The sequence below is a fragment of the Tiliqua scincoides genome, chromosome 5, assembly GCF_035046505.1.
Source record: "Tiliqua scincoides isolate rTilSci1 chromosome 5, rTilSci1.hap2, whole genome shotgun sequence".
Classification (NCBI taxonomy): Eukaryota; Metazoa; Chordata; class Lepidosauria; order Squamata; family Scincidae; genus Tiliqua; species Tiliqua scincoides.
Window position 1 is genome coordinate 55,542,764 of NC_089825.1, and position 24,200 is coordinate 55,566,963.

Here is a 24,200-nt window from a genome sequence, read left to right on the forward strand (position 1 = left end):
GACCCAGCCTGGAGAATGACAAATATGGAATCACTATCATAATAAAACTATAATAAAAATTTGTAGACATGGATGAGCAAATATAAGCAGCAGCAAAAAGATTCTTTAGCTCTTTCTCATTTCAAAGTTTGCATTTCATTTTCAAGCAAGATGCTTTTTTGTGCGTTTTCTGTAAATCAAATTTGGTCTTCAGTTATTAGATCATTTGAGATGAATAATATAATGAAAGCGTGAACAAAAATTAGTGACTAAGAAATACTTAATATCAGTTGTAAGTATCTTGCAGTGGATGGTGTATATTTCAGAGCAGGAAAATTGGAAACCAATTTTTATGTATTATTCACCATTTGAAGAGCAAATTAAACAAATTGGGTACTATGTTACAGAAATGACTAGAGAGGCACCATCGTCGTTAAATATATGACCACTAATGTCAGATGTAATTATGATTTCACATAATCCACTTATTTAATTTAGTTTGCATGGACCACAGAGTCTACTTCCCATCAGCTAGGATTCATTTTATCTAAGCTTTTTTTTTTTCCTCATCAGGAAATGAGAGTAATCAGACCAACCATTTAAACTCAGCAGAGGTTCCAAAATTATCTCCAATGGATAATGATAACCTATGTGATAAAGGCTATACTGGCAGACCGATGTCTCTCTCCACCCTACTTTAGTTTTCAAGGGAGGGTCAAGGGGGGTTTAGGGACCAATCCTATCCAATCTTCCAGTGCCGCTGTAGCTGTGCCAATGGGGCGTGCACTGCATCCTGTGGTGGGGAGGCAATCACAGAGGCCTCCTCAAGGTATGGGAACATTTGTTCCCTTACCTTTGGGCTGCATTACGGCTACACCAGTGCTGGAAAGTTGGATAGGATTGGGCCCTTAGTTCTCAACCTCAATAGTCATACAATCTGAATGAGTATTCATCCAGGAGAACTAATGATTGCTTCAGAAGTTATGTCAGTGTGCCCCTAAACCTTTTTAAGTCTAAGAATGTTATATCTTAGTAAGACTGAGGCTGCAATTCTATCCACACTTACCTGGGAATAAGCTCCATTGACTTTAATGAGACATACTTCTGAGTAGACAGGCATAGGATTGGGCTCTGAGACAGGCAAGTGCTTAGAAGCATACGTAGAACACAGTCACACTCTGGATAGCCCTTTATAACAGTTGCTTCAGGCTGGGTTTCTCAGTTGCGCAACTCATCCCTCTGAATAGCAATACACAACTGCCTTGCCAAGTGACAAGCCTCAGCAGCGGACCTCCCCAGCCGCACGTCCAGGGCAAAAGTCCGCGATGTTGCCCACCCGCAGGCTGTCGCAGCCCCCCTTCGCTCAAAAAGCCACCCCCCATTCACCTGAGGCTCACGGAGCCTTGCACAACCTCCAGCTGCTTTGGGAAAACCTCTATTAGGTTCCCCAACACTTTAAACTGTGCTTGCGGAAAACTGGAAGCACAGTTTCTGTCCCCATTGGGAACCTCAGAGAGGCTTCTGCAGGGTCCTAGCGGCCGGGGCCTGCAGCTTTTGCCCTGTCTCAGTCTATGGTAGGTCTGCTGCTGACAAGTCTCATGCCATCTGCTTGGTCCTGCTCCACCAGGCTAACCTCATCCACATCTTCTGCTTCTGGTCCTGCAGCCCATTCTCATCTGAACTGGTACTTCACCACCCACTTGTCCATGATCCTATCCCCTTCCTCCAGCCTGCTTTGACCCCGCCTCGCCTGTTTTCAACCATACAATATGCTGTTGCCCTCTTCAGTCCTCCATTTGTCTATGTCATAATCAGACCCTCAGAGGTTCACCAAGACCAGATAGTCATTCAGCTTTTCATCTGGAGGAATAACTTACTCAAAGGAATGAATAAGAGAAAATACTACTGCAGACAGAAATTTGAAAACAGTGAGTGGCAAACAGAGAATGGATAGTGACCCATTAAACACTGGCATACCTGGTGGGGGGCAAGGGTTGCAAATGCTCCAGGCAGCATACTGGAAGGGGTGGCACCGTGCTGCCATCCACTCCCTCCTGTGGTGGCACCTGTCTTTTTTTTTTTTTTTTAAAGGATAGAGGTGGATGGCTGCTCTGAGCTAGATCAACGTAATCGGGGGGGGCAGCATTTCATGCCATGGCCCCGTGAGGCAGGGCTGCCAGGCCTACAAGTGCCATTAAACATTGAGGTTGCCACTGGTTTGAATATATGTGAAGCTGCCTTCTGCCAAGGTATTGGTCCAAGCCAATTGGTCCACCTAGTTCATTGTCGTCTCCCCTGAATGGAGAAGCTCACCAATCTCAGAAAAGGACCTTTCCCAGAAAGCCCTACTGGGGTTGAATCTGGAACCCTTTGCATTCTCTAACTTTGAGGCTGCAATCCCATAACACTTACCAGTAAGTAAGTGAAAAAAACTGGACCTGAAAACTGAAAAAAAACTGGACCTTCTTCTGCGTTGACAGGCATAGGATTGTGCTGTGAACTACAGCCCCTCCCCACAGTACTGAATTTGGGAGTTCTGAGATTAGTGCTTTATCTCCATCCAACATGCTGTTAGTTAACACATGCAGAATAAACTCCATTTGATCATCAATGTTTGCTGAGCATGTTCAGAAACTGTGGGCTTCTTCCTTGCCAAGCAAAGGGCAGAAATGAAAGAATGTCACTACACTAATCAGCGGAAAGTGGCATTGATGACAACAAGGAGCAAAGTCTCCAATCAAACAAGCCTCCTACAGCCTCCGACAGAAGGAAAAGCTTTTACATCTTCGAAGCCTCCTGTTGAGCAATTGAAAAATCCTTGGCTTGGTGTTCTACTGCAATTTGGCTTGACTGATGAGAAAGATACTAGCTTTCAGAAAAAGGCCTTGCACTCACTGTCTAAAGAGGCCTTTAAAAGGAGGCGTTGCCTTCAAATTTCTTCATTTACTGAGAAATACAACAGCTAAAAAACAATTACTTTTTCATTGAAAATTTTTAATCACTTTTAAAACAGACTCTTCCCCCTTCCCCCCAAAAATGTGTCATTACATTCAAAGTACAACAGAACATCCCTGATTGCATTATATATACTAGAGGGTGGCTTGGGGAAAAATTGAAGGCGCTAATGTAAAGGAAAGGTTATATACCTCTCCTTCAAGCCAAGTAAAATTAAACAACATATACCTTTGCAAATTGATACTTTTTTGGGACCAAGTATATTTTATGTTGACCCCATTTACCAAGGTGGTACACATGTTGGCATTCTTCAGTCTCGGAAGACCATGGTGTCACGCTCTGAATGGTGGCTCTGGAACAGTGTCCTCTCCAGTGCGCGAAGCCTGGGTAAAGTAGGTATGGAGGATAGGCTATTACCCATGCAGCAAATCCCCCTTCTCCACGTCGCTGAAATGGTCCAATGGAAAGGCAGAAGCCAATACGGTTGGTTCCAGCGGCGTCGCAGGAGTTGCCAGAACGTGACTGTGTTCAGCCATGAACTGCCTCAGGGACTCCGGCTCCGGATTTTGCCTCGAGGTTGACTCCTGAAGCCTTTTCCATAACTGGATGTAGCCACAAGGCAGTGGAGGTTTGGAATCAGAGTTTTCCTTCTCTCAGATGAGCTGCCTTCCCAGGCTGACGAGTCCCATCTACCCGGTGGCTGTTCAGTCGCCTCTTACGACAAGTACAGCCAAACTGAGGGCCTATTCTTATCCCCAGCCCCCAGGTGGTACACACTACCACTTATATACTGCAAAGAACATGGTGGGAGGGACCGACCTTTGCCCGCACCATGATTCCTTTCCAGATTGCCCACACCTTACATTGGTTGATTGTTTCTATTTCTCATGGGATGGAAGAGCCCACTGCTTAACAGGGCACAGCTTACATTGCTTAGCCCAGTTTCCCCAACATAGTCCTGATTTGGGTCAATGGGCCTGAAACTACTATTTATGTTATTTTTTAAAAGTACATCATCCCTAATCAAGCGTTTAATTTAACATGTAATTTGGGCTTCATTCCAGACTAGTTCAAGCTGGCCTCAGTGATTACAAATGGTAACCATCTGGTTGTATCCAGCCCCGCTACTCAGTGTTCTTAGCCCTCATCATTAATGCAAATCGTGATTTGAAACCTACATCAAACCATGTTTTCGCATTCTTGTTGGCAGCCAATCCTGAACCATGGTTTAGATACTGTATCTGTCTATAACTCATAATCAGGTTAACAAAGAAACAGAAAAAAGAACTATGGTCAAGCGTTATATCTGCATACAGCCTTCAAACATGTTTGTACTTCACAATTCACCAAATAACTTCTGTTAAAACTAGCCTAAATACTATATTTTTGAACTTCAAAATGTCCCCTAGAGCAGGAGTGTTAAACATAAGGCCCGGAGGCCGGATGTGGCCCTTGGAAGCTTTTTATCCGGCCCTCAGGCTGTCAGCTGCTGAGGTGTCACTGCTGCAAGGGCAGCCCACATAAAAATTGGGCTGTCCCGTATCTTGAAATCTGATAAAGATTTGTGTATTTTCTCTTCTGTCATTTGCTGCTAATGAGTTCCTAAGTGAGAAAAAGTGCTTATTTTTGGTTATGACCTGTTTAATGACATCATTTCCCGCATAATGACATCACTTCCAGCCCTCAGCTGGCATCATGAATGCTTTTCGGCCCTCTATATGAAATGAGTTTGACACCCCTGCTCCAGAGAGATGGTCACAGAATGTGATACAGACAATTTGGTATAACTCTAATAGTGCAAGTCTATGCATGTCTATTCAGAAATAAGGCTCATTGTGTTCAATTGGGTTTACTATCAGTAATGTGTGCATAGGATTGCAGCCTTTTATCACCATGCACTAGACAAGATTTTTAAAATAAATTTCTATGGTGCTTCTTCTAAGAACATTAATCACCTACACTTCCCTAGAAATTTGCTATCCATCATATAAGGAGATGCAGGAATGACCCTCCACTATCAGAGATGGCCTTGCCATGAGGTGACCTGAAATTGTACTGTGGCCTGGCAACTGTGGAGGGTACCTAGCCTATCTGTCCGCTGCCCTCTCCAGCCTACTGTTCCACTAGAGGCCCTGATCCTCTTCCGACTTGTTAAGAGCAAGTTGGAAACAGATTACAGCAATGGCAGTCCCCTTCTCCCTTCAAAACTGCTGGAGAGAGGAATGGAGAAAAAATAAAAAGCTGTCACAGCTCCTCCCAGTCTACTTGAGAGAGATTTGGAGCCCACTCCCCTTCCCTTTACTTATGAATAGCATGTGTGCAGCCTCCCTGCTCTGTACCACTTCCATTTCCACTGAGCAGGAGCAGAGCAGTAATTCCAACAGAAGAGGCTCAGAGCAGGGAAGCTGTACACCACGGTCGGCATAAGTAAAGGGAAAGAGGGATAGGAGGCACCTGATTGTCTCTTTCCCTCCCTTCTCCCTCATCTATGGGTGGCATTTGGGAGGGATACAAGTGGCACAGGGGCATGCAATGTCTCTGGCTCCCATGGCATTCTGACCCCAATTTCAGAAAAAAAAAACTTATATCTGTGCATAGCAAAGAAAAATATTATCGTTCTTGATTTAATCACAAATTTGCTACATGAAGACATTAAGCAATTGCCCACAGTGCAGCAGACTGAGAAATGAAAATGTTATAATATTGGAGCGTGAGATTTACAGAGAAAATGTGATTAGTAATGCAGTAAACTTCCACAAATTAAATAAAATGCTAAGCAGCACAGAACTGTATAGAACAGTCCTTAGTGCTAACTGACTGATTCCTCTGTGATTGTTGTCTTTGCCACCAGTGTAATCCACCAGTAACTCCGCAATTATTTGTGCAATGAATAAATGACTTAATTAAAAGGTCAAATGCTATCCGCCCCAGAAAATAAGACACTGGGATCAATCTTCTTTTTTCATAAGTCAGACCACTGATCCAGCAAGTCTTATGCTGTCTGTTTGAATTGGCAGCATCTCTCAAAGATCTCAGACACATAAGGGCTGAATTAGCCCAAGCTCAACTGGGCCTCCTACTGGTGGAACACATGTTCCACTGATGGAAGTGCTACTGTAGCAGTGGAAGTGCTGCTGAGTAGGTCTGAGTGAGGTTGCCAGCACACATGGCTGGTGGCTCCATAGGTGGTCTGAGGGCTCCCATTGCCAGTACTGGTAAGTTGGCAGTGGGGGTGGCCATCAGGAGGAATGGGGTTGAGAAGGGGGAGGAACCAGGTAGTGTCTGAGCAGAGAGGGGGGTGAGAAGGAGGTGGAATGGGGAGGGGACAGCTATTAGAACGTTCCTTCCCTACTCTCCTTCCCTAATCTCATTCCTTCCCTACTCTCTTTGGTTCTACATGTGTAAAATAGCTAGTTCAGATCCACAATGAGCCATTGGGATAGTGGAAGCTTACCCCAAGGTAGAGGATTGAAAGTTCCCTTAGCTTGAGGAGAACTCCAGACTGCCCCCCCCCATGCAGCACACACTCCACTTGCATAGTTGCATAGGTGTAGTGGGATGTTGTTAGGATTGGGCTGTTAGTGTTACTTTAATGGTGTGTTTGAATCCTCTGTCTCAGAATTCCCCACCTCTCTCTCTTCACTCTCCCCCTCAGAAAAAATGACATGGGGAGGACTGATCAAAATCAAGACTGTAGTTCAAATGAGGCAGGTTTTCCTTTCTCCTATGTGCTGTTTTCCTGCTGAAAATTGCCATCTAAGCTAGATATACCAAATAGAAGCTTATGGGGCAAATAAAAGCACAGGAGGGGGATTAACCCTGCAGTGCCCCACTCTGATCCAGGTTGAGTTCCCTATGGCTACTTTTCAAAAAAATGTGGAGAATTCTAAACACAAAATTCAAATACAGCATTTGAGTAATATCTGGCTTGGCCCTTAAATCCTGGAGATGCAAGGCATTGATCAGGCCGACTGTTAAATGATATCTCTTTTAAACCAGTATGCATAGACTTCATTCATAGTAACTAAGATGAGATGAATATGAGAGCGCAGAAATTATCATGACACCAAGCACTCTGTTTCAGACTACAGCTCAGAATGGCCTTTTTGAACTAACAACAAGTATAGTTATTGATTAGTTTAGAAAACTTGTTTAAACTAGAGAAAATAACTGTCCTAGAACTTTAGGTTATACAAAAATAACACCATCTGAGTAATTCCTACCAAGAAAGAATGTTCTTCCTCTTTGCAAATATAATCTTACCTACTTGAGATTGCGGAACCATAGTGGATTTGCGATCACATAAAGGGGAAAAAGGAAGCCCTAATTCTGCTTCTTTGTCACCCTGGGGAGTAAACAGAAAGCAAGAAAAAACTAGTCAGCACCAAGAACATACTATCCCCTTGTGCATCTTCCTCCCCCTTCACTGGCACGCCCAGTAGAAATTATGTACGGTGAGTGTAGTCAACATTTCAGTACCATTGTTTAGAGAAAAACAATACTGATTACATTGACTCTGTCTAAAATTCCCTGGCACTGCTCATGTAGGCCACAACTGAGAAAGCTACCTTAGGTAGGACCACTTTTGACTTTTTTCTTTCAGCACAGAAGATTTTGCCTCCCTTACCCCAATGTCATGTAAAAAGTGCATTTTAAAGTGCATTCATATGTGAACAGCAAAACCCACACCTGCTCATGAAGGCGCTAGACTGCTGAGCATACCACTAGCTCATAACTTCACATCATATGCTTTTTCTGAGATGGAGTTGCTAAATGAACATGGAAGGAGGCGGGTTTGGCTAGTTTATTTAGGTTCAGTTTTCTCCTCTTCAGTTTTTTTTTTTTGTTGTTGTTGTTGGCTAGTTTTGGGTGGTTTATTTATTTATTTGCTGTACACCCGAGATGCATTTTGGGCTGGTCTGACCAAAAATCACTAGGGCCTGTTCCTGCATCGACTCAGGTCTCTGCCCTCAGTACCAGAATTTTCTGACTAAGATTCAAACAGTCCAACTCAGCTCCATGGACAGTACTAGGGTCCAACCCTACCCCAACTTTCCAGTGCTGATGCAGCTGCAATGCATTCCTTACCTTGAGGAGGCCTTTGTGACTGCACCCCACACTAGAGAATGCAGCACATGCATGGCTGCATCAGCACTGGAAAGCTGGATAGGATTGGGCCCCGAGACTATTGTACTGCTCTATTTCATTGCACGCTGCTCTCAGAGCTTTATCTTGAAGGATAACACATTTTCCATAAATAAAATACAGCAAGGAGTGGAAGGTCTGTTGTTCAAAGAAAAAAAATTCACTGAGTTTGCCCAAGCCATTGGACACACTAAAGTAGCTTGGGCCTGTAATTTCAAGAGACGGATCACAGGAGGCGGGGGTAGCTCCTACTTGAAAAATACAAGCATAAAAGTAGTAGAAATAAACAAGGGGAAAGTGTGCATCGTACACTTATTCCTTTGCTATGTAAAATGTCTTGTGTTCGAACTTGTTGAAAATTAGTATATATATATTTAGACTAATAATTATTATACAGTAGGTATCCACTTTTTATAATAGGTTCACAAGATTATTAAATCACTTTACGATGGACTCTCTGTGGTAAGACAAGGGTTACTATATGATAAATGATTCACTTCATGAAGGGCTCACGTTGGCTGCCAACAGGACTTCATGGGTGACAGAAAAGTTAATCAGCAATGCAAATCCAACTGCATTTTGAAGCATCTCGGGTAACAGCAGCATTTTTAACTGTCAGTGTATTGAGAGAAGGGTTTAGCTGATGCAAATGCAAGCCTTTTAAGTACTGCCTCAGCCTATAGTAGCATTTATAACATCTTGGCCATGTGTATAGGGAAGGTCTTGGAACAAATGACCAAAAAATGTGTTACTGGGTTCAGATTACAGTATTTTCACGATACAGGTTATATAAAGGATGGGTAGATATGACAGAGCTTCCTGAAAATAAATGGGTGTCACTTATTGCATTATTTGGATTACAGATTCAGTACAAGTCTTTCATATATACATCACCACTATCCCCCTTCCTGGGCCTGATCTGCCTTCACTGAGTAATGCAAACTTGCATTAGCAATTGATCTGGTGCAGGTTGCCCCATAGTGGCTGCTGGGACTTACAATGGGACAAGGGGACACATGTCCCCTTACCCTGAAGAGACCTCCAGCAGCTGAAAATCCCCTGTGGGATGTAGCAGAAGCCACACTGCACTGCTGCATGGGGATTTAGGTAGGATTGGGCCTTAAATCAAGGTAAATGCATTGTGTTTTTTTTAAAAAAGCTGCATGACAGTTGGTGATCAGTCAGGCTATACGCAATGCCTTCTCCATTCAGTTTTGCATAACTGAACAGACATCTAGATGAATGGTCTGTTATTGAGATGTTATGAATAAGAAAGATAGATGGGCTCCTTGAAAGTATTTCCCTATTTCCTTGAGTCAGCAAACCAAGGTTGTTGTTGCTTTTTTAACCCAGAATTCTTAAGAACATAAGAAGAGCTCTGTTGGATCAGGCCAAAGGCCCATCTAGTCCAGCTTCCTGTATCGCACAGTGGCCTACCAGATGCCTCAGGTAGCACACAAGACAATTCTTGGAGATGGTTATCCTGATAGGATAACCCTTTTTTGTTCAACACAATTTTCCTTGGTGTTCCTTTCACAACCACTTGTTGTCTATCTTGAGTTGCCATATTGGGAGTTATATCTCTCTGTAGTACTACTGAGGACCTGGTTTCTACTGGATGGTTACTTCTGGTATCTTACTGTAATTAGCTGTAAGTAAGGCTATCATTGAAGAAACTTTGAAGCTGTAGATTTCTTAATTCAGAATGCGCCAGGGGTGGCTTCAGGGAACATACGAACCCTACACTGGCCCTGGTTGCTTGTTTGCTGCTGGTTTCTGTTCAATGTATTGGTCATGCCTTTCAAAGCACCACTCAACATACCTAAGGAAGTGTCTCAGATCTACAAACCCCCTCACTGTGCCAGAATAGTCTTGTTTTATAACGCTTCAAGACCATTCCATCAAAGAAAGCGCAAAACCATTTATGTTTTTCAAGTTACCTGTCTGAAAAACTCTTCTAGCAAAGACATGGTCCAGCGATGATGGAGGTCCCACGCCTTGGCAGGATGACTGATGTCTGCTGTGTGCAACATCAGTGATAAGGCTTTCGGTTTATCAATTCTGCAAACCCAAACAACGTTGTAAATTAATTGCCTCACCATTATACAGGAAAGGAGACTGCTAAGAAAGGAAATGAGGCTATTTTAACCTTTGGTTTATAGGCTGACGTGTTTACAGTTTGACAACTCTGAAATATTAATCTCACTTCTTTGAGAAATATGTCAGTCACTCAAAAGTCACAGTCTCAGTTACTCAGAAGTGTTAATGAGTAATTGGGAGCCTACATTTGAAATGCGTACTCTTCTAGATTTCCTCCACTTGCCCAAATCAATGTAGTTGTTATCCTTTTGTTCAGTACACAGCTTGCAACCCATGAAACACAAGGAAGTACACAAATAGATTTTTTTTAGATGGTTAGCGACCATTGTTAGCGACCAGATGCTAAAGTGATCCAGAGTACATAAGTCTCACATATATTAGAGTATATTGATATTACAGATTTAAGCCAGTTTCAGTGGTGTCACAACAGGGGTGTGGCTGGTGTGGGTTGCACTGGATGACACCCTCAGAAGGGGGTGACACCGCCCTGTACAAGCCTCCATTTGGTGAGGGTTCCGTTCCCAGAACTCACATGGATGGCAAAAAAACACACTAAAGCAAATCAATTTAAAAGACAAAGTCCCTTTGCTCCAGTGATTTAAAAACAGCCTTGCTGATTTTCTGAAATGCACGCATGGCAATCAGTCTCTCTCCAGGAGCTTAGGCTTCACTAGGAGGAAGCAATCCCTCCCTTCACCAGGAGCCCCAACAAGGGGGAAAGAATGGGCGATAATCACTGCATTTAGTCTTCTTTCTAAATAAGAGCAGTGCTCAGGGGGAAGGGAAAAGCCTGGAGAATAACTGATGGATTGTCAGCCTGGCTGCCCTCTCTAGCATTAAGGAGGCTATTGTTACATGATTGTTTTCCTTTAATTTAAAGGGTACTTCTCATCAGTTGAAATAGAAAAATCTGTGGATTTCCGCCTCTGTGAAAAACCTGTGGACAATTAGGTTACACCTGTAATCCCTTGCATGACTATTTCCCTACAACAGTAAAAAGCAGTTTTTAAAACTGATTTTAAAGGGATGCATTTTTCCCCTTCTCCAGGGATCAGCACATTCCTTCTCATTTGCAGAATGAAGCTCCCAGTTCTAAGCCTTTACTGATGGCAATCTTTCAACAGCAGGAAGGAAGATGTCTGAGGATAGCATTAGTCCAAGACTCCCTGGAACCTGAGGCAGCGTGCCAAACGCTGCCCCATTACCCAGTAATGCACAGTTGCTACTCCTCTGACACTCTAGCCCTCCACGATTCCACTTTGTGTCCCCCCCACCACATACTTTTTCCAATCCAGGAAGTGGGAAGAGGAGGATCAGTGGAAGCAAGTTAGACAGAAGTGGGTGCTACTTGCCAGGCTGCTGCCTGAGGCAGCCACTTCAGTTGGCTTCATGAATGGGCCATCTCAGTCTTAGCATTTCCTTTCCATCATCTTCTCCAAGAAAAAAGACCCAAGGACAAGTAGTTAACATGACAGAAGACAAGTTTTGCCTGCCTCCACTTTCCCTGTGGTTGAGCAGCGGACATTCTTTATTCGACAAGGGAAGACGAAGAAGAAATACAAATGTCTGCTGTTTAAGCACCACTGCTCTAGATGCTTTGTGCCTCCGGAACAAAGCGCACAAGTGTGAGTATGTGTGTGTGTATTTGATCACTGTGAACAGAAATAGGCACAGACATCAAAGGATGCTGGGTCCTCCCAGAGAGATGTTTTCAAAGCTTGTTTAATGAAGTAGCAAAGTACCAGCTGTAATACAGACCCATCCCTTCACACAGTGTCACAAGGTGACTCACCCTTCTGGCTGCTGCAGTGCATTCTTCATGGCTTTGATTTGCTGGAAGTGACATGACATATCAGTAGCCAGCACCATCTCAACCACCAGAGTCCTGAATTCCCTTTGGGTAGATATCCAATCAAGAAGGGATGGGGAGAGAGAGGCGCACACACACACACACACACGCACGCACGCACACAGAGAGAGAGAGAGAGAGAGAGAGAGAGAGAGAGAGAAACATGTAAAGAGCACTTTTTTTGTTTATCTACAAATTATTTATGACATTCTCACTTTACACTCCAGTGTGCGTCACTGAGCACTTCACATTATCTTTTTACTAGGGCTTAAGGGCAGGGTAGAATATCTGTTGCAAATACCAGATCTGGAGTGAGCAATTTAGACTGATAATGCAGCCTTGCTTGTTAAGAGATAATGTAGTGCTTTTTTAGAAAATGACATCAGGATGCTCTCTTCTCCATGAAACACAATGTTTTGGAATCAGTTCCAATTTAAATAGGATGCCAAGGAGGCTAAAAATTGCTTGTTGAGTGATAGGTAGCTGATATCATAAGTGGTACCCTCAGCTGCTATGCGTGTTGCCTTAGCCTCCATAAATCTGTGAACCAGTGACTGTGTAATGACTGAGGGCCTAATTCAAATGGAAAATTGCATGGGTAAGCAATTTTCACCAGACCAGTGTCACATTTAAATCAAGGCAAAGTTTAGGAGTTCTCAGAAAGATGCAGATTTGAGTGTAGTGTGGGTGGGCGGAATTACAATGGCTCAATGGATGAGCAAGTGCTTTGTAAACAAAAGGTCCTGGGTTTTGAAACCCCAGCATCTCTAGATAGGGCTGGGAAAGACTCCTGAATGAAACCCTGGAATGCCCCTGCCGGTTAGTGCAGACAAGATTGAGCTTGCTGGACCAATCATCTAACTCTGTACATGCATCCTCTGCTTTCTGACGGTTCATTTTCTGACGATCTGCTCTTTCAACACATTTCAGTTATACCCACAACTCAATGCCTGTTCCACTCTTTCAACTTCTCTGTTCTAAAGGCTAAAATTGCCCTCCCCCATGTTGACTTGCATATGCCATGGTGATTCAAACTGTTTTGGTATGTATGTGTATCTGTGAGAGATAGAGAGCGTGTGCCAACTTTAGCTCCGGGTATATTCCCATACTCAAAGGCGTTAATGAGAGTTCATTTGTCTTATTGCCGTGTTACTCTAGGAGATACCACAAACCAAATAGCTCTCTGAAGATGATTGCTTAGATAACTAGGAACTGTCGTTAGAATGTATTCAGAAAATAAAGCTAAAGATTTCAACATTTTTCAATGTCTTTCTAAGCTTGTATTTGTCAATAAAAGGTTTGAGCTACACAGTCCTCACTTCAGCAAACTGCATGAAATTTAACAGTAAAAACCACATACATTGCCAGAAAAACACAACCTAACTTGGTAGGCACCTAGTATCTGTTTCTTTAACTTCAGGGAGATCCTTGCTTGTTATCTTTGTCATGATTTGTTCAAATATAATCTATGGGCAGCCCAGTCCTAAGCTTCCCAGCACCTGGAGGAACAGCAGTGCCAAAATGGTGACCACTTTATCCCATGGGCATAGGAAAACCACTGGAGGTCTCCTTGGGGGAAGAGGATGGCAAAGGCCCCGTAACAGGACTTCTCAAGTCTGCACTGGCTATTTTGCTGGCACAGTCTTGAGAACCTCTGTGTCGGGCTTCGCAGCCCAAAATGGAGGATAGGATCTGGCAGAGGAGACCTTGCTGATCCTACCCCTGTACCAGGTCAGTTCCTTTCCCTACCTTGTACTGCAGTTGCTCCCTCTTAGTATTTTGGCAACTTCTCAATCTGGAAACTGCCAAAACACTAAGAGGCACTGGTGGCATAACTGCCTACCGTACACTTGCTCCTCCTTTGAAATCTCTTGTTCAGGCTCCAAAACAGGAAGAACAGGGTGATGGGCAGATTGCGCCGCCACCACATCTTCCTCTTCTGGAGGAGTGATTTTTAAGAAGTGATTTTAAAAATGTAATAGTGTGACATTATCACCCCAGGTTTCAAGGTCCCAAATTGTGCCAATGTCTATGCTAAAGTTATTATTGTTGTATTTTGAAATACACTGGCTTCAGGGTAACCAGGCATCCATCCGTGTACAGCTTGTCAGTCTCCCTGTTTGAGCAGTTATCCCCTGACAAACAATCTTAAAATGCATTGAGAAATTGATTTAAACCTTAATCCCATGGGGGCCTTATGCTGCTGGAACTAGTGTTCCACAGCATAAGGTCCTTTATAGCAAAATTCAACATGATGTTTTGTACAGCCAGACCACCACTGCAAACAGAGTGGCCTCTGGTGCCAGCAAGTCAGTGTGAGGGGTGAGAGGAGGTGGAGTGCGTAGAACAGGGAAAAGAATGGGGTGGGGAGGAGGGGAGGATAGAAGTCAAAAAGGTGGTGGTATTGGTGACAGCGATGCCACCAATATCCTATCCCCTTTCCTGGCCTCAATCCACCTTCCCAGGTCCACTCAGACTTGCACAAGCTAAATCCCTGATGCTGATCTGAGTAGACCCAGCAGTACAGCAAGGGCTTACACTCGAGCAAGGGAACAAATGTTTCCTTGCATGGAGGAGACCTCTGGAACTGCACGCACTCCTCACAGGATGCAGCTGCATTGGCAGGTAGGGTTCAATAGGATTTGGCTGCCAGAGAGATCGAGTATGAAACATTTCTGTAAATTGAGGCTTGCAGTGACTATTGATACAGCAATTGATAATTCCACTTACAGGAGAAAAAAAAAAACCTTTCTGCTGACTTTCACCAGCCAGAATGGGAATGGGATGACTTCAAAACCTATTGTTTATAAGCCTGCAGAAACACCATTTGCACTGGTAGTGATAATGACTGAAACTGGGTCAAATGAAGAGGTTATGGAAATGAACTTTCCAAGCTGCACACTCTGATGCTGTCATAAACTAACAGGTGCCAGACTGAATTAAATATGAATGATTCTGTCTCCAAAATCATTAGCAACTTGTCATAATAGCAGAGGACAACAATGTTCAAGCAGACGTAGCATAGATCAGCTGAACCATTCTTTGACCAGAAGAAAGTTGGATCCAAATGAACAGCACTGCAGCTCATTAACAAACATCTCACAAAAAAATGTCAACGAACTCCTTTTATCAATGAGTCATTTTCAAATGCATTCACGAATACTGTCCAGGATCCTTCCTGGACAATAGAACCCAGAAGGTATTTTTAAAGGACCCATGCTCAGAGTCATGGCTGTTGGCATTGGGGATCCTGCAGGATTCAGTCCTGTTCCTCATGTTATTCACCATCTACATGGAACTGTCAGGAGAGGTCATCATGGTATATGGAATTGGTTGCCATTAGAGAGCAGTCAACGACCAGCTTTATATCTCTGTGCCCCTAGACCAGGGGTGCTCACACTTTTTTGGCTCGAGAGCTACTTTGAAACCCAGCAAGGCCCAGAGATCTACCAGAGTTTTTTTACAATGTTCGCGCCATCATAACATATAACATTTATGTGTACAATGTATGTTGGTGTACCTTGCATAACCGCATGAGCCAATATTGCACAACACAACATAATTAACTATAAACATTTTTTGTAATTACTTGAGTTTACTTTGATGACTTGCACTGAAGTGAATCAGCCAAGGATGCATAGTCCGGACAGTAGCTGCTGACAGCCAGCCTCAAGCACACTTCCAAATGTTCATCAGTCATGGTGGAACAGTACTTGGACTTAATGATCTTCATGTAGGAAAAGGCTGACTCATATAAATAAGTGGAGCCCTTCCTGCCTCAGGTGCTCTTATATCCCTGAGGGCCCTATTGCCTTCAAGTGGCTGCAACTGTGCAGCACACTCTGCTGGATGCCCAGGCCTTACCCTTAAAGGGGCCACTGCTGACACCACATCTACCTCCTCACCAGATCTTCCTCAATTCCAATACAAGTGTGGGGGGGGGGGGGAGCAGATCTCTATACAGACCAGTGCAAAAACAGGGGAAAGGTGTGGGGGAGGGAAGATCTCTATATAGACATCACAGCAAGACCAGTGCAAAACCCCTTGCACACAGAACCAACAGATGGAAGTTGGGGGGGGGGGGCAGATCTCCATACATACCAGTACAAAAGCAGGGGAAAGGTGTGGGGGAGGGAAGATCTCTGTATAGATATCACAGCAAGACCAGTGCAAAACCCCTTGCACACAGAACCAACAGATGGAAGTTGGGGGGGGGGGGCAGATCTCCATACATACCAGTGCAAAAACAGGGGAAAGGTAAGTCAGCCCCAGTAGAGTCAATGGGGCTCACTCCCAGGGATGCGTGGACGGGAGAGAAGCCTGCCAGCAGCTCCTCTCCTAGGGAGGAGCCTGCCAGGTGCTCACTCCCTGGACTCCCTAGGCTCACTCCCTAGGCTCCCTGGACTCACTCCCTGGGCTCACAAGCCTGCCAGGGGCTCACTCCTAGGGATGCGTGGACGGGAGAGAAGCCTGCGATCGACTCATTTTGGCTCGAGATCGACTGGTAGCTCGCGATCGACATATTGGGCACCCCTGCCCTAGACTGACATGGTCCTGAATTGCTGCTTGGATGCAGTGATGGGCTGAGTTGGGGGAAACAAGTGGGAATTAAATTCAGACAGAAGGACACTTGATTAGCAGACCTATAATCCCAGTAATAGATTATCAGCCTGTTTTGAAGAGGGCTGCAAACCCATTGAAGGATTAGGTGCTCAGCTTGGAAGTGCCTTTGGACCTGGCTTTCCATCTTGATGTTCAGGGGTTAGCATGGCTCAGGGTACTTTTGACCAACTTAGGTTGGTGTGCTACCTGCATCATTTCCTAGGTCAGTCCAACCTGAATTTGATTGTTAAGCACTGGTCACATATCTCTTAGATTACTATAACATGTTCTAGGTGGGTGATGACTTTGAAGACGGCCTGGAAACTTCAGCTTGATCAGTATGTTGCTACATAATTGTGGCCCAGCACAAGATCACATCATATCTCTGCTGCATAAGATCACATCACATCTCTACCCTACTCCCCAGGGTGCCACACTGTCTAAACTAATCAAATCGTTGATTCTAGTGTTTGTGTGTGGATCTAGGCATTATCTGGCATTGGTACACTTGTTTGGTTTGGTTTAACAGGGCTGCCCAAACCCCGGCCCGGGGGCCACTTGCGGCCCTCAAGGCCTCTCAATGCGGCCCTCAGGGAGCCCCCAGTCTCCAATGAGCCTCTGGCCCTCCAGAGATTTTTTGAAGCCTGCACTGGCCCAATGCTACTTCTCTCAGCGTGAGGGCGACTGTTTGACCTCTCGTGTGAGCTGTGGGATGAGAGCTCCCTCCACTGCTTGCTCTTTCACATCTGTGATGCAGCAGCGGCAGCAAAGGAAAGGCCAGCCTTGCTTCGTGCAAGGCCTTTTATAGGCATTGAGCTATTGCAAGACCTTCATTCATTCATATAAGTTCATCTTTAATATATTCATTTATGTAAACTTATGTAAATTTATTCAAATTTTCAATGTAAATTAATTCTTTTTTTTTCCCTGGCCCCCGACACAGTGTCAGAGAGCTGATGTGGCCCTCCTGCCAAAAACTTTGGACACCCCTGGGTTAGGACAACCCAATCCTAACCAACTTTCCAGCACTGATGCAGCTGCAGCGCAGCCCCCAAGGTAAGGGAACTAATGTTCTCTTATCTTGAGGAGGCCTCCATGACTGTCCTTCCACCACAGAATGCATGGCATGGCTGCATCAGGACTGGAATGTTAGTTCGGATTGGGCTGTTGATCTCAGATTTCACTTTGTTGATTTCTGCCATTCATGTCTTCTCCAATCATGAATTTATAACAGTGAAGATAAACTCCACTGTTATGATGCACTGCTACCATACTTTAGAATGATTTATCTCACAGCTGGTAGACTGCAACACAAATTGAGTGCCACTTGTGCTCTCATCATCTGCCGCCATACTTCATCCTCTGCTGATCCTACTGAGTACACTTGGAAGAAACACATTAACAACCAATCAAGGTCTGCAGCTCTTCTTACCTCCAATCATCCTTTGAGAGGTTAGACAAAATGTTCATCTCTTCATCGTCTTGCAAAAGGCGAAAAGCTGCACTAAGGTGATGATTTTCTAGCACAGACCGGTCATTGTAAAGAATGGCTGTATCTGACCTACAAAACAGAAGACTCTGTTATAAAAATAAATGGGTGTTTCTGCCTTTGATGTAGACAGCTTTTGTGCCCCCATCGAAATCCATTCCTGAGAGTCAGGGATCCTAAAGCAAGATGGGATGTGGCACGGTAAGCCTGCCAAAAAAGAGAGGATTTGCAAATTTTTTTTGTCTTGTGCCTTCTGTTCACACAAATTTGAGACACAAACAATTTATATCAGTGTTGCTCAACCATTGGTACATGAGGTGGTGTCTGGTGGCACTTGCAGGATGCCTGGACACATGCCGCCCAGCAGCGAGACTAGGAATGCAACAAACAGTGGTACGATGCTTGGCTTAGTGGGCAGAGCTCCAAAGCTTGCTTTTCATTGCTTATAAAGCCCTCCAATCCACCTCGAGCTTCTTAGTCACATTTGTTGCATCACATTTGGTCCCCCAACTCAGAAGTAACAGGCAACAATGTCATCACCAGTTACTTCCGAAGGTACTTTAAATAAGTGGACCATGTGAAGTGGTACAGAGGAGGACAAATGTTGAGAGACACAGACTCAGATGATACTTTAAGCCAGTGAACTGTGGCTCCCCAAAGAGCTATGGAAACTAGCCAGGGGAGCTGCAGATCCTTACGACAAACCCATCTCCCTATACAATGGACAGGATTGTAGCCGAATGGGGAGCCATGACCAATGGCCCAGTAGGTCAAGGGAGCTGCCAGTCAAAAAGTTTGGAGACCTCTGCTTTAAACCCTGAACCATGAGATTATGGATGTGTACTCTCACAGCACATGCATGTCCTAGCCTCTCCCTTTACTTCTAGGCTTGTTTCCCTAATTGCATGGGGGTGATTTGTCCAAACCATCCCTCCGCATGAATAGGTTTAACAGCATTAGTAGAAAGATGGTTCAGACAACTTCCTCCTCAGGTGACTAGGGAAACTAAAGAGAAGTGATGGGAGGAGCCAGGACGTTTGCACTCCAAGAGTGCATGCATCTATAATTGCATGCAGCCAGTTCAGGTATTGTCCAAATCTGCCCTAGATGAATGTGCAGTCTTCAACCTGACCCACTTCAATAAAAAGGATTCACACTATCTGTGCTGACAACAGGTTGCTGGGGGCTGTAGGGCAAAGCCCTGCACTGGGCCACCCATGGCACCTCCCATCTGCCCTCTGATGAGGTGGGTGCTACTACTGCCACCAGTACTGAGGCACCCTCAGCCAGTGTCCAATCTGGCTAACACTTGATGTCACCCTTAGATACTCATCATCCAGCCACACAATCAGCCAATCATACTGTGTGTCTGTTCAGATGTTATGTTACCCATGTGGAGGAGGTTGAAAAATCATTCCACACAATTTTTCAGAGTGCTGACTTTATCAAGGATATTTTCTACTTCCCTTGTTTTCCCCTTTTCCTATTCATCGCCATTTCTCTTCGGTTTTTTTCTTTCCTCTGTTGTCTCCTATCTTGCTTGCAAAGTTCTATAGCTGACTCTTTTATGATCCTCAAATCCATTCTGAGCTTTTTCTAGTTCTTAGTCTACTTCTGTAACTCTTGCCTTGCTTTGTTAGAGAAGTGGAAAGGACTAGTAGCTTATAGGAACTGAGGTGATAGGAAAGCAGCATTTGAACAAAGGGCAGAGATCAAGAAGACCGACTGACAAAATATATACTTTATAGGAAGCTGGGAAGTTCACCTTTGAAAGTGTATTTTTAATTTACATTTTACACACACAAAATGACATAATATATCTTTCTTTAATTATTTCTTCACAATATATCATCCAGTAATTAATAAATGGAACCCATTTCATAATTCATCTGATACACACAATCCCTTCTCTGTATGATAGAAATTAATCTATTAATTGTAAGTCAATAGTATCTAACATTTTCATTAAATGGCATTAATTAAAAAATTACCGTAGACCAAATAGCTTACACCAATCACATCCAATTGTCTAAACTCCACTTAAACAGCTGTTGAATGATACGAGGGTGGTAAATGCTATTCAAATACTAATTAGGATGAAATCATGAGGGTTTTACTCAATTCTTAATCAGTTCACAACTGAACAATTCAAATCCTTGCACTAAAATACAGAAAGTTGTCTTTCCTCATTATTAGCTCCACAACTCCAACAAATTAGACTCCTTTAAGCTACTTCTTTTGTAAATACTAATACCTTCTTCCTTTATGAGGAAGAAAAATCAATCATATGCTCACTTTTCATATTCAGAAGGAACCATAAGCTTTAAATTCCAGCATCATGTCTCATTAACAAAAGAGGCCTTCAGTTTACAGCCTTCTCAATTTGTTATTTAGTAGCAGTTTAGTCCACAACTTTCCCTGGGAGAATATTCTCAACATCCAATATCAAAATTTGACATTACAACCTAAATAGCACATTTTTGGGTCCTTCCCACCCTTCCGTAACATCCAATACAACATACTTGGATTCTGACAGCATGATGTCCTGACTCTCTCTCTAGAGATACTTTTGAAATTCTCCTCATCAAATTTCACCCTCGATTTTTGAGTTCCAGTTTATCTAGTCTCATGTCCAAAATGGAATTTATGGATTAGGAATAATTCTAGTTTTTATTTTGTAGAAAGTACTGTGCCACAATACACAGCTCAGGAACAGCACCCAGAATGCCACAGCCAAACGGCTTCTAAACCATCACCCCAAGTGACCTCCAATTCTTGAGCAGGAATGCAGGTGTGGGGGGTTTCTATGGCAGACAACCAGCATTTTGGCTTTCAAACAAAGGTCAAGTCAAAATTGTGAACCTCTGCACATAGATCATAATCTTGGTTCCAACTGAAGCCAAAAATGTGCATAATAATTAATACAACAATGTCCTAAATCAGATGCTACACTACATAAATTATATACTTCAAATTAAATTTTCAAGTTCTGTTTGACTCTAACACACACATTGAGCATTTGATGTTCACTTAAAAGACTGCTTCTACTGTTTGGAGTTTTTTTTTTTGTCCATAGCTTTTTGCCCCTTTACGGATGATTCTAAATGGCCTCACCGAGTCTGAATATGAAAGTTGTTGGTGGTTCCAGTGTGCTCGTAGTCATGGATGGCAGCTGCAAAGATCATAGCAAAGATATCCAGCTCTGTCAGCCAATGCTGAAAGAAAAATTTAAAAAGCAGTCAAACAAGTCATTTCTGCAGACATTTAAGAAAGGCATGTTGCTTTGTGAAGAAGGCTCCTGCTAGCCAAGAACATTGATGTTTCTTCAATGCAGAGATACTCTATAGCTCACTGGGCTCTTCTCCTCACCCTCTTTTGTTCTGCTTAACTTCTTCGCTTTTTAAAATGCAGGAAGTGGGAGAAGCAGCTGCTGTGGTACTAGTGTGCCACATGGTATAGCACCTTGCTGGGAAGCTTCAGGCACCAGGGCAGGAGGAAGGGGTTTGCTTGAATTTGCCTAGAACACTCTTGTAACTCTGTTTTGTAGGAGTTGACCAGTAGGGAAGCATAAACTGCATTTCAAAGTTTTTCAACAGTATAGATCTTCCCATAGAGAAACTTTTCACAAGCTCTCAAAGAATCCCAGACTCCCATGGAACACAATTTCAAAATTGCTTGCAGAGAGGAAAGTAAGACAATATTATTATCGGGTGGCCATGATAATAAAGAAATAGCATGAAAGAAGAAGGCGGGGAAGGGAAATGAGGAATTACACAGTCTTTCAACAAAGATTTGCTGTGCACGGAGAATTAGCTGTTAAGCCAGGCATTCTAAAAGAAAGGATTACTATTTGTACAGGAAAAAAAAAAACTGGGTGACTAAGATAAGCTTCCACATCGAAAACAGAACTGACGTATTTCAACACAGCAAAGAAAAATGCAGCAACGAAAGGAAGAAATCGTTATTCCATTTCCCATTTGTCCTTCAGATTGTATCAATTTTTGACTGCATATAATGATGGTGATCTGCTTATTAATCATAAAGTAAAGCAGCTTAGTACAAAGCTTGCTGCTCTCTGAGAAAAAAGTGGTGCATTATATTTTAAAAACTTCAAGAGTCCAGGTGTCCATGGGAGATACACTCCTGCGCCCCTGTGAATACCAAAAACCAAGGATGAGGACGGACCCAATCTCTGCAGTCCCCCGAACCCCCATTCCCCATTATCTTTGTTTGGCTTCATTACATTTGCATGCAGTGAGAATGTGTCTTGCTTGAACCAAGGTTATAAGCAGAAAGGTTATAGCAAGACAAGCAGGCAAGCAGCCTGCAGCCTAGAAAGAAGACTAAGATCTGCTTGTCTTGCTATAAGCGTTCTGTTTATAGCCTTGGTTCAAGCAAGACACGTTCTCACTTTGCATGAATGTAATGAAGCTAAACAAAGGTAATGGGGTGCGGGGAACTGCAGATAACCAGATTCGCAGATACCATGGATGAAAAGACGCAGCACAGCTAAAGATTCTGAGGGATAACAGTTGCTTCTCCAGTTCATCACACTGAACATATCCTTCAATGTTTGATCAGAGAAATTAATCGCCATGAACATTAAGATCTCCTAATAAGAACCTACCCCAGGGCCAAACTATATTTCTGAGGCCTTTTTTTACAGCTGGAAAGCAGCTGAGGATGGGGGAGGCCTGATTTAGCTCAGGTCAGACAATGCCACTGAACGGGGTGTTTAACTTTTCTCCATGCTATTTTCCCAAGAAAAATCCCCCTGGATGACTATCATTTTGAATTAATAGTAACTTTCCAAAATTTCAGCTGAGAAAACCACACAGGGAAAGGGGTAAACAGGCCTTTCCTTCAAGGAGTGACATCCAAGGTTGGCCAGGTTGGTCATACCCATTAGAAGGCCTGCTTGGACAGACTGATCTCTGAATTCTTAGTTCTGATGACATTGGTGGCACTCAAAGCAGCATCAGGGAGCAGGCAAGGGGCACCATGGGGTTCCAATGCAGGACTTTGCCCCAGGGCCCTCAGCAACCTGAGGTCAGCAGTGTCCCTACCCCCAACTGATCCACAGCTTTTAAGTTTTACAAAAAGACAAGAGCAAGAGATCGTGGATCTCCCACATTACATGTTTTTTGGCCTTTATATTCCATCTGAAGTGGTGATTTGCAAAAGCCTGTAGGTTTTTCATTTATGATGCCCAACACTGAAACTCCTTCCTAAAAAATGCCCATCCAGGTCCAACAGCCAGTAAATGTATCTCTAGATCTGGGTGCAAATGGGAGCTTGAGTGTACAGTTTCACAGCCTGAACCTGCAGCTGGAGAGATACGCATGTAGCCCTGTAAAATAAGCTGCTATCATACTGTTCAAGAGGAGATGATTAGCCCTTTTGCTCTCCTGTCCCTTCAGAATAACTTATTGGTAGAAGATTTATCTCCTACCTTTAAGACAAAACCTGCACACCGAAGCATTTAGGAAAATAAACAGCATACGGGGCCCTAGCATATGGGACAGGGTCATCTCTACTGTGGTACTTGTACTGTGAAACTGTCTCTCCCAAGGATGGCCATCTTGAATTGTTTGCATATGCCTTCCATTGCTCAGCTTCAGCTGGTGCGCCAGCTGCGACCGTACTTGGATCGTGCAGACCTGGCCACGGTGATCCATGCCACGGTGACATCAAGGTTAGATTACTGTAACGCGCTCTATGTGGGGCTGCCCCTGAAGACGGTTCGGAAACTACAATTAGTACAGAATGCGGCGGCCCGTGTGGTCACCGGAGCTAGGCGGTTTGACTCTGTCAGTCCGCTTCTCCGAGGGCTAGATTGGCTGCCCATTCGTTTCCGGGCCCAATTCAAGGTGCTGGTTTTGACCTTTAAAGCCCTATACTGCTCTGGGCCAGGATATCTTAGAGACCGTCTACTCCCGTACAATCCGGCTTCCCATCTCAGGTCATCAGAGAAGGCCTTTTTGCAAGTGCCGCCACCCAAGGAGGTCCGGGGGGCGGCTGCAAGAAATAGGGCCTTCTCGGTAGTGGCACCAACATTATGGAACTCCCTTCCCCTTGACT

At 43.8% G+C, this 24,200-nt stretch overlaps 1 protein-coding gene across 3 annotated transcripts in view; it reads right to left on the minus strand.

Moving 5' to 3' along the window:
• The window catches only part of PDE1C (phosphodiesterase 1C), a 177,363-nt gene that overhangs the window by 36,483 nt on the left and 116,680 nt on the right, over positions 1-24,200 (minus strand). For all 3 annotated transcript variants that reach the window (XM_066628899.1, XM_066628898.1, XM_066628900.1), the window contains 5 exons: positions 21,234-21,334; positions 18,063-18,191; positions 11,972-12,073; positions 10,020-10,140; positions 7,198-7,279 (listed from right to left, as the gene is read on the minus strand). In XM_066628899.1, coding sequence (XP_066484996.1) covers positions 7,198-7,279; positions 10,020-10,140; positions 11,972-12,073; positions 18,063-18,191; positions 21,234-21,334 — 535 coding nt within the window. The remainder of the gene's footprint in view (positions 1-7,197; positions 7,280-10,019; positions 10,141-11,971; positions 12,074-18,062; positions 18,192-21,233; positions 21,335-24,200) is intronic.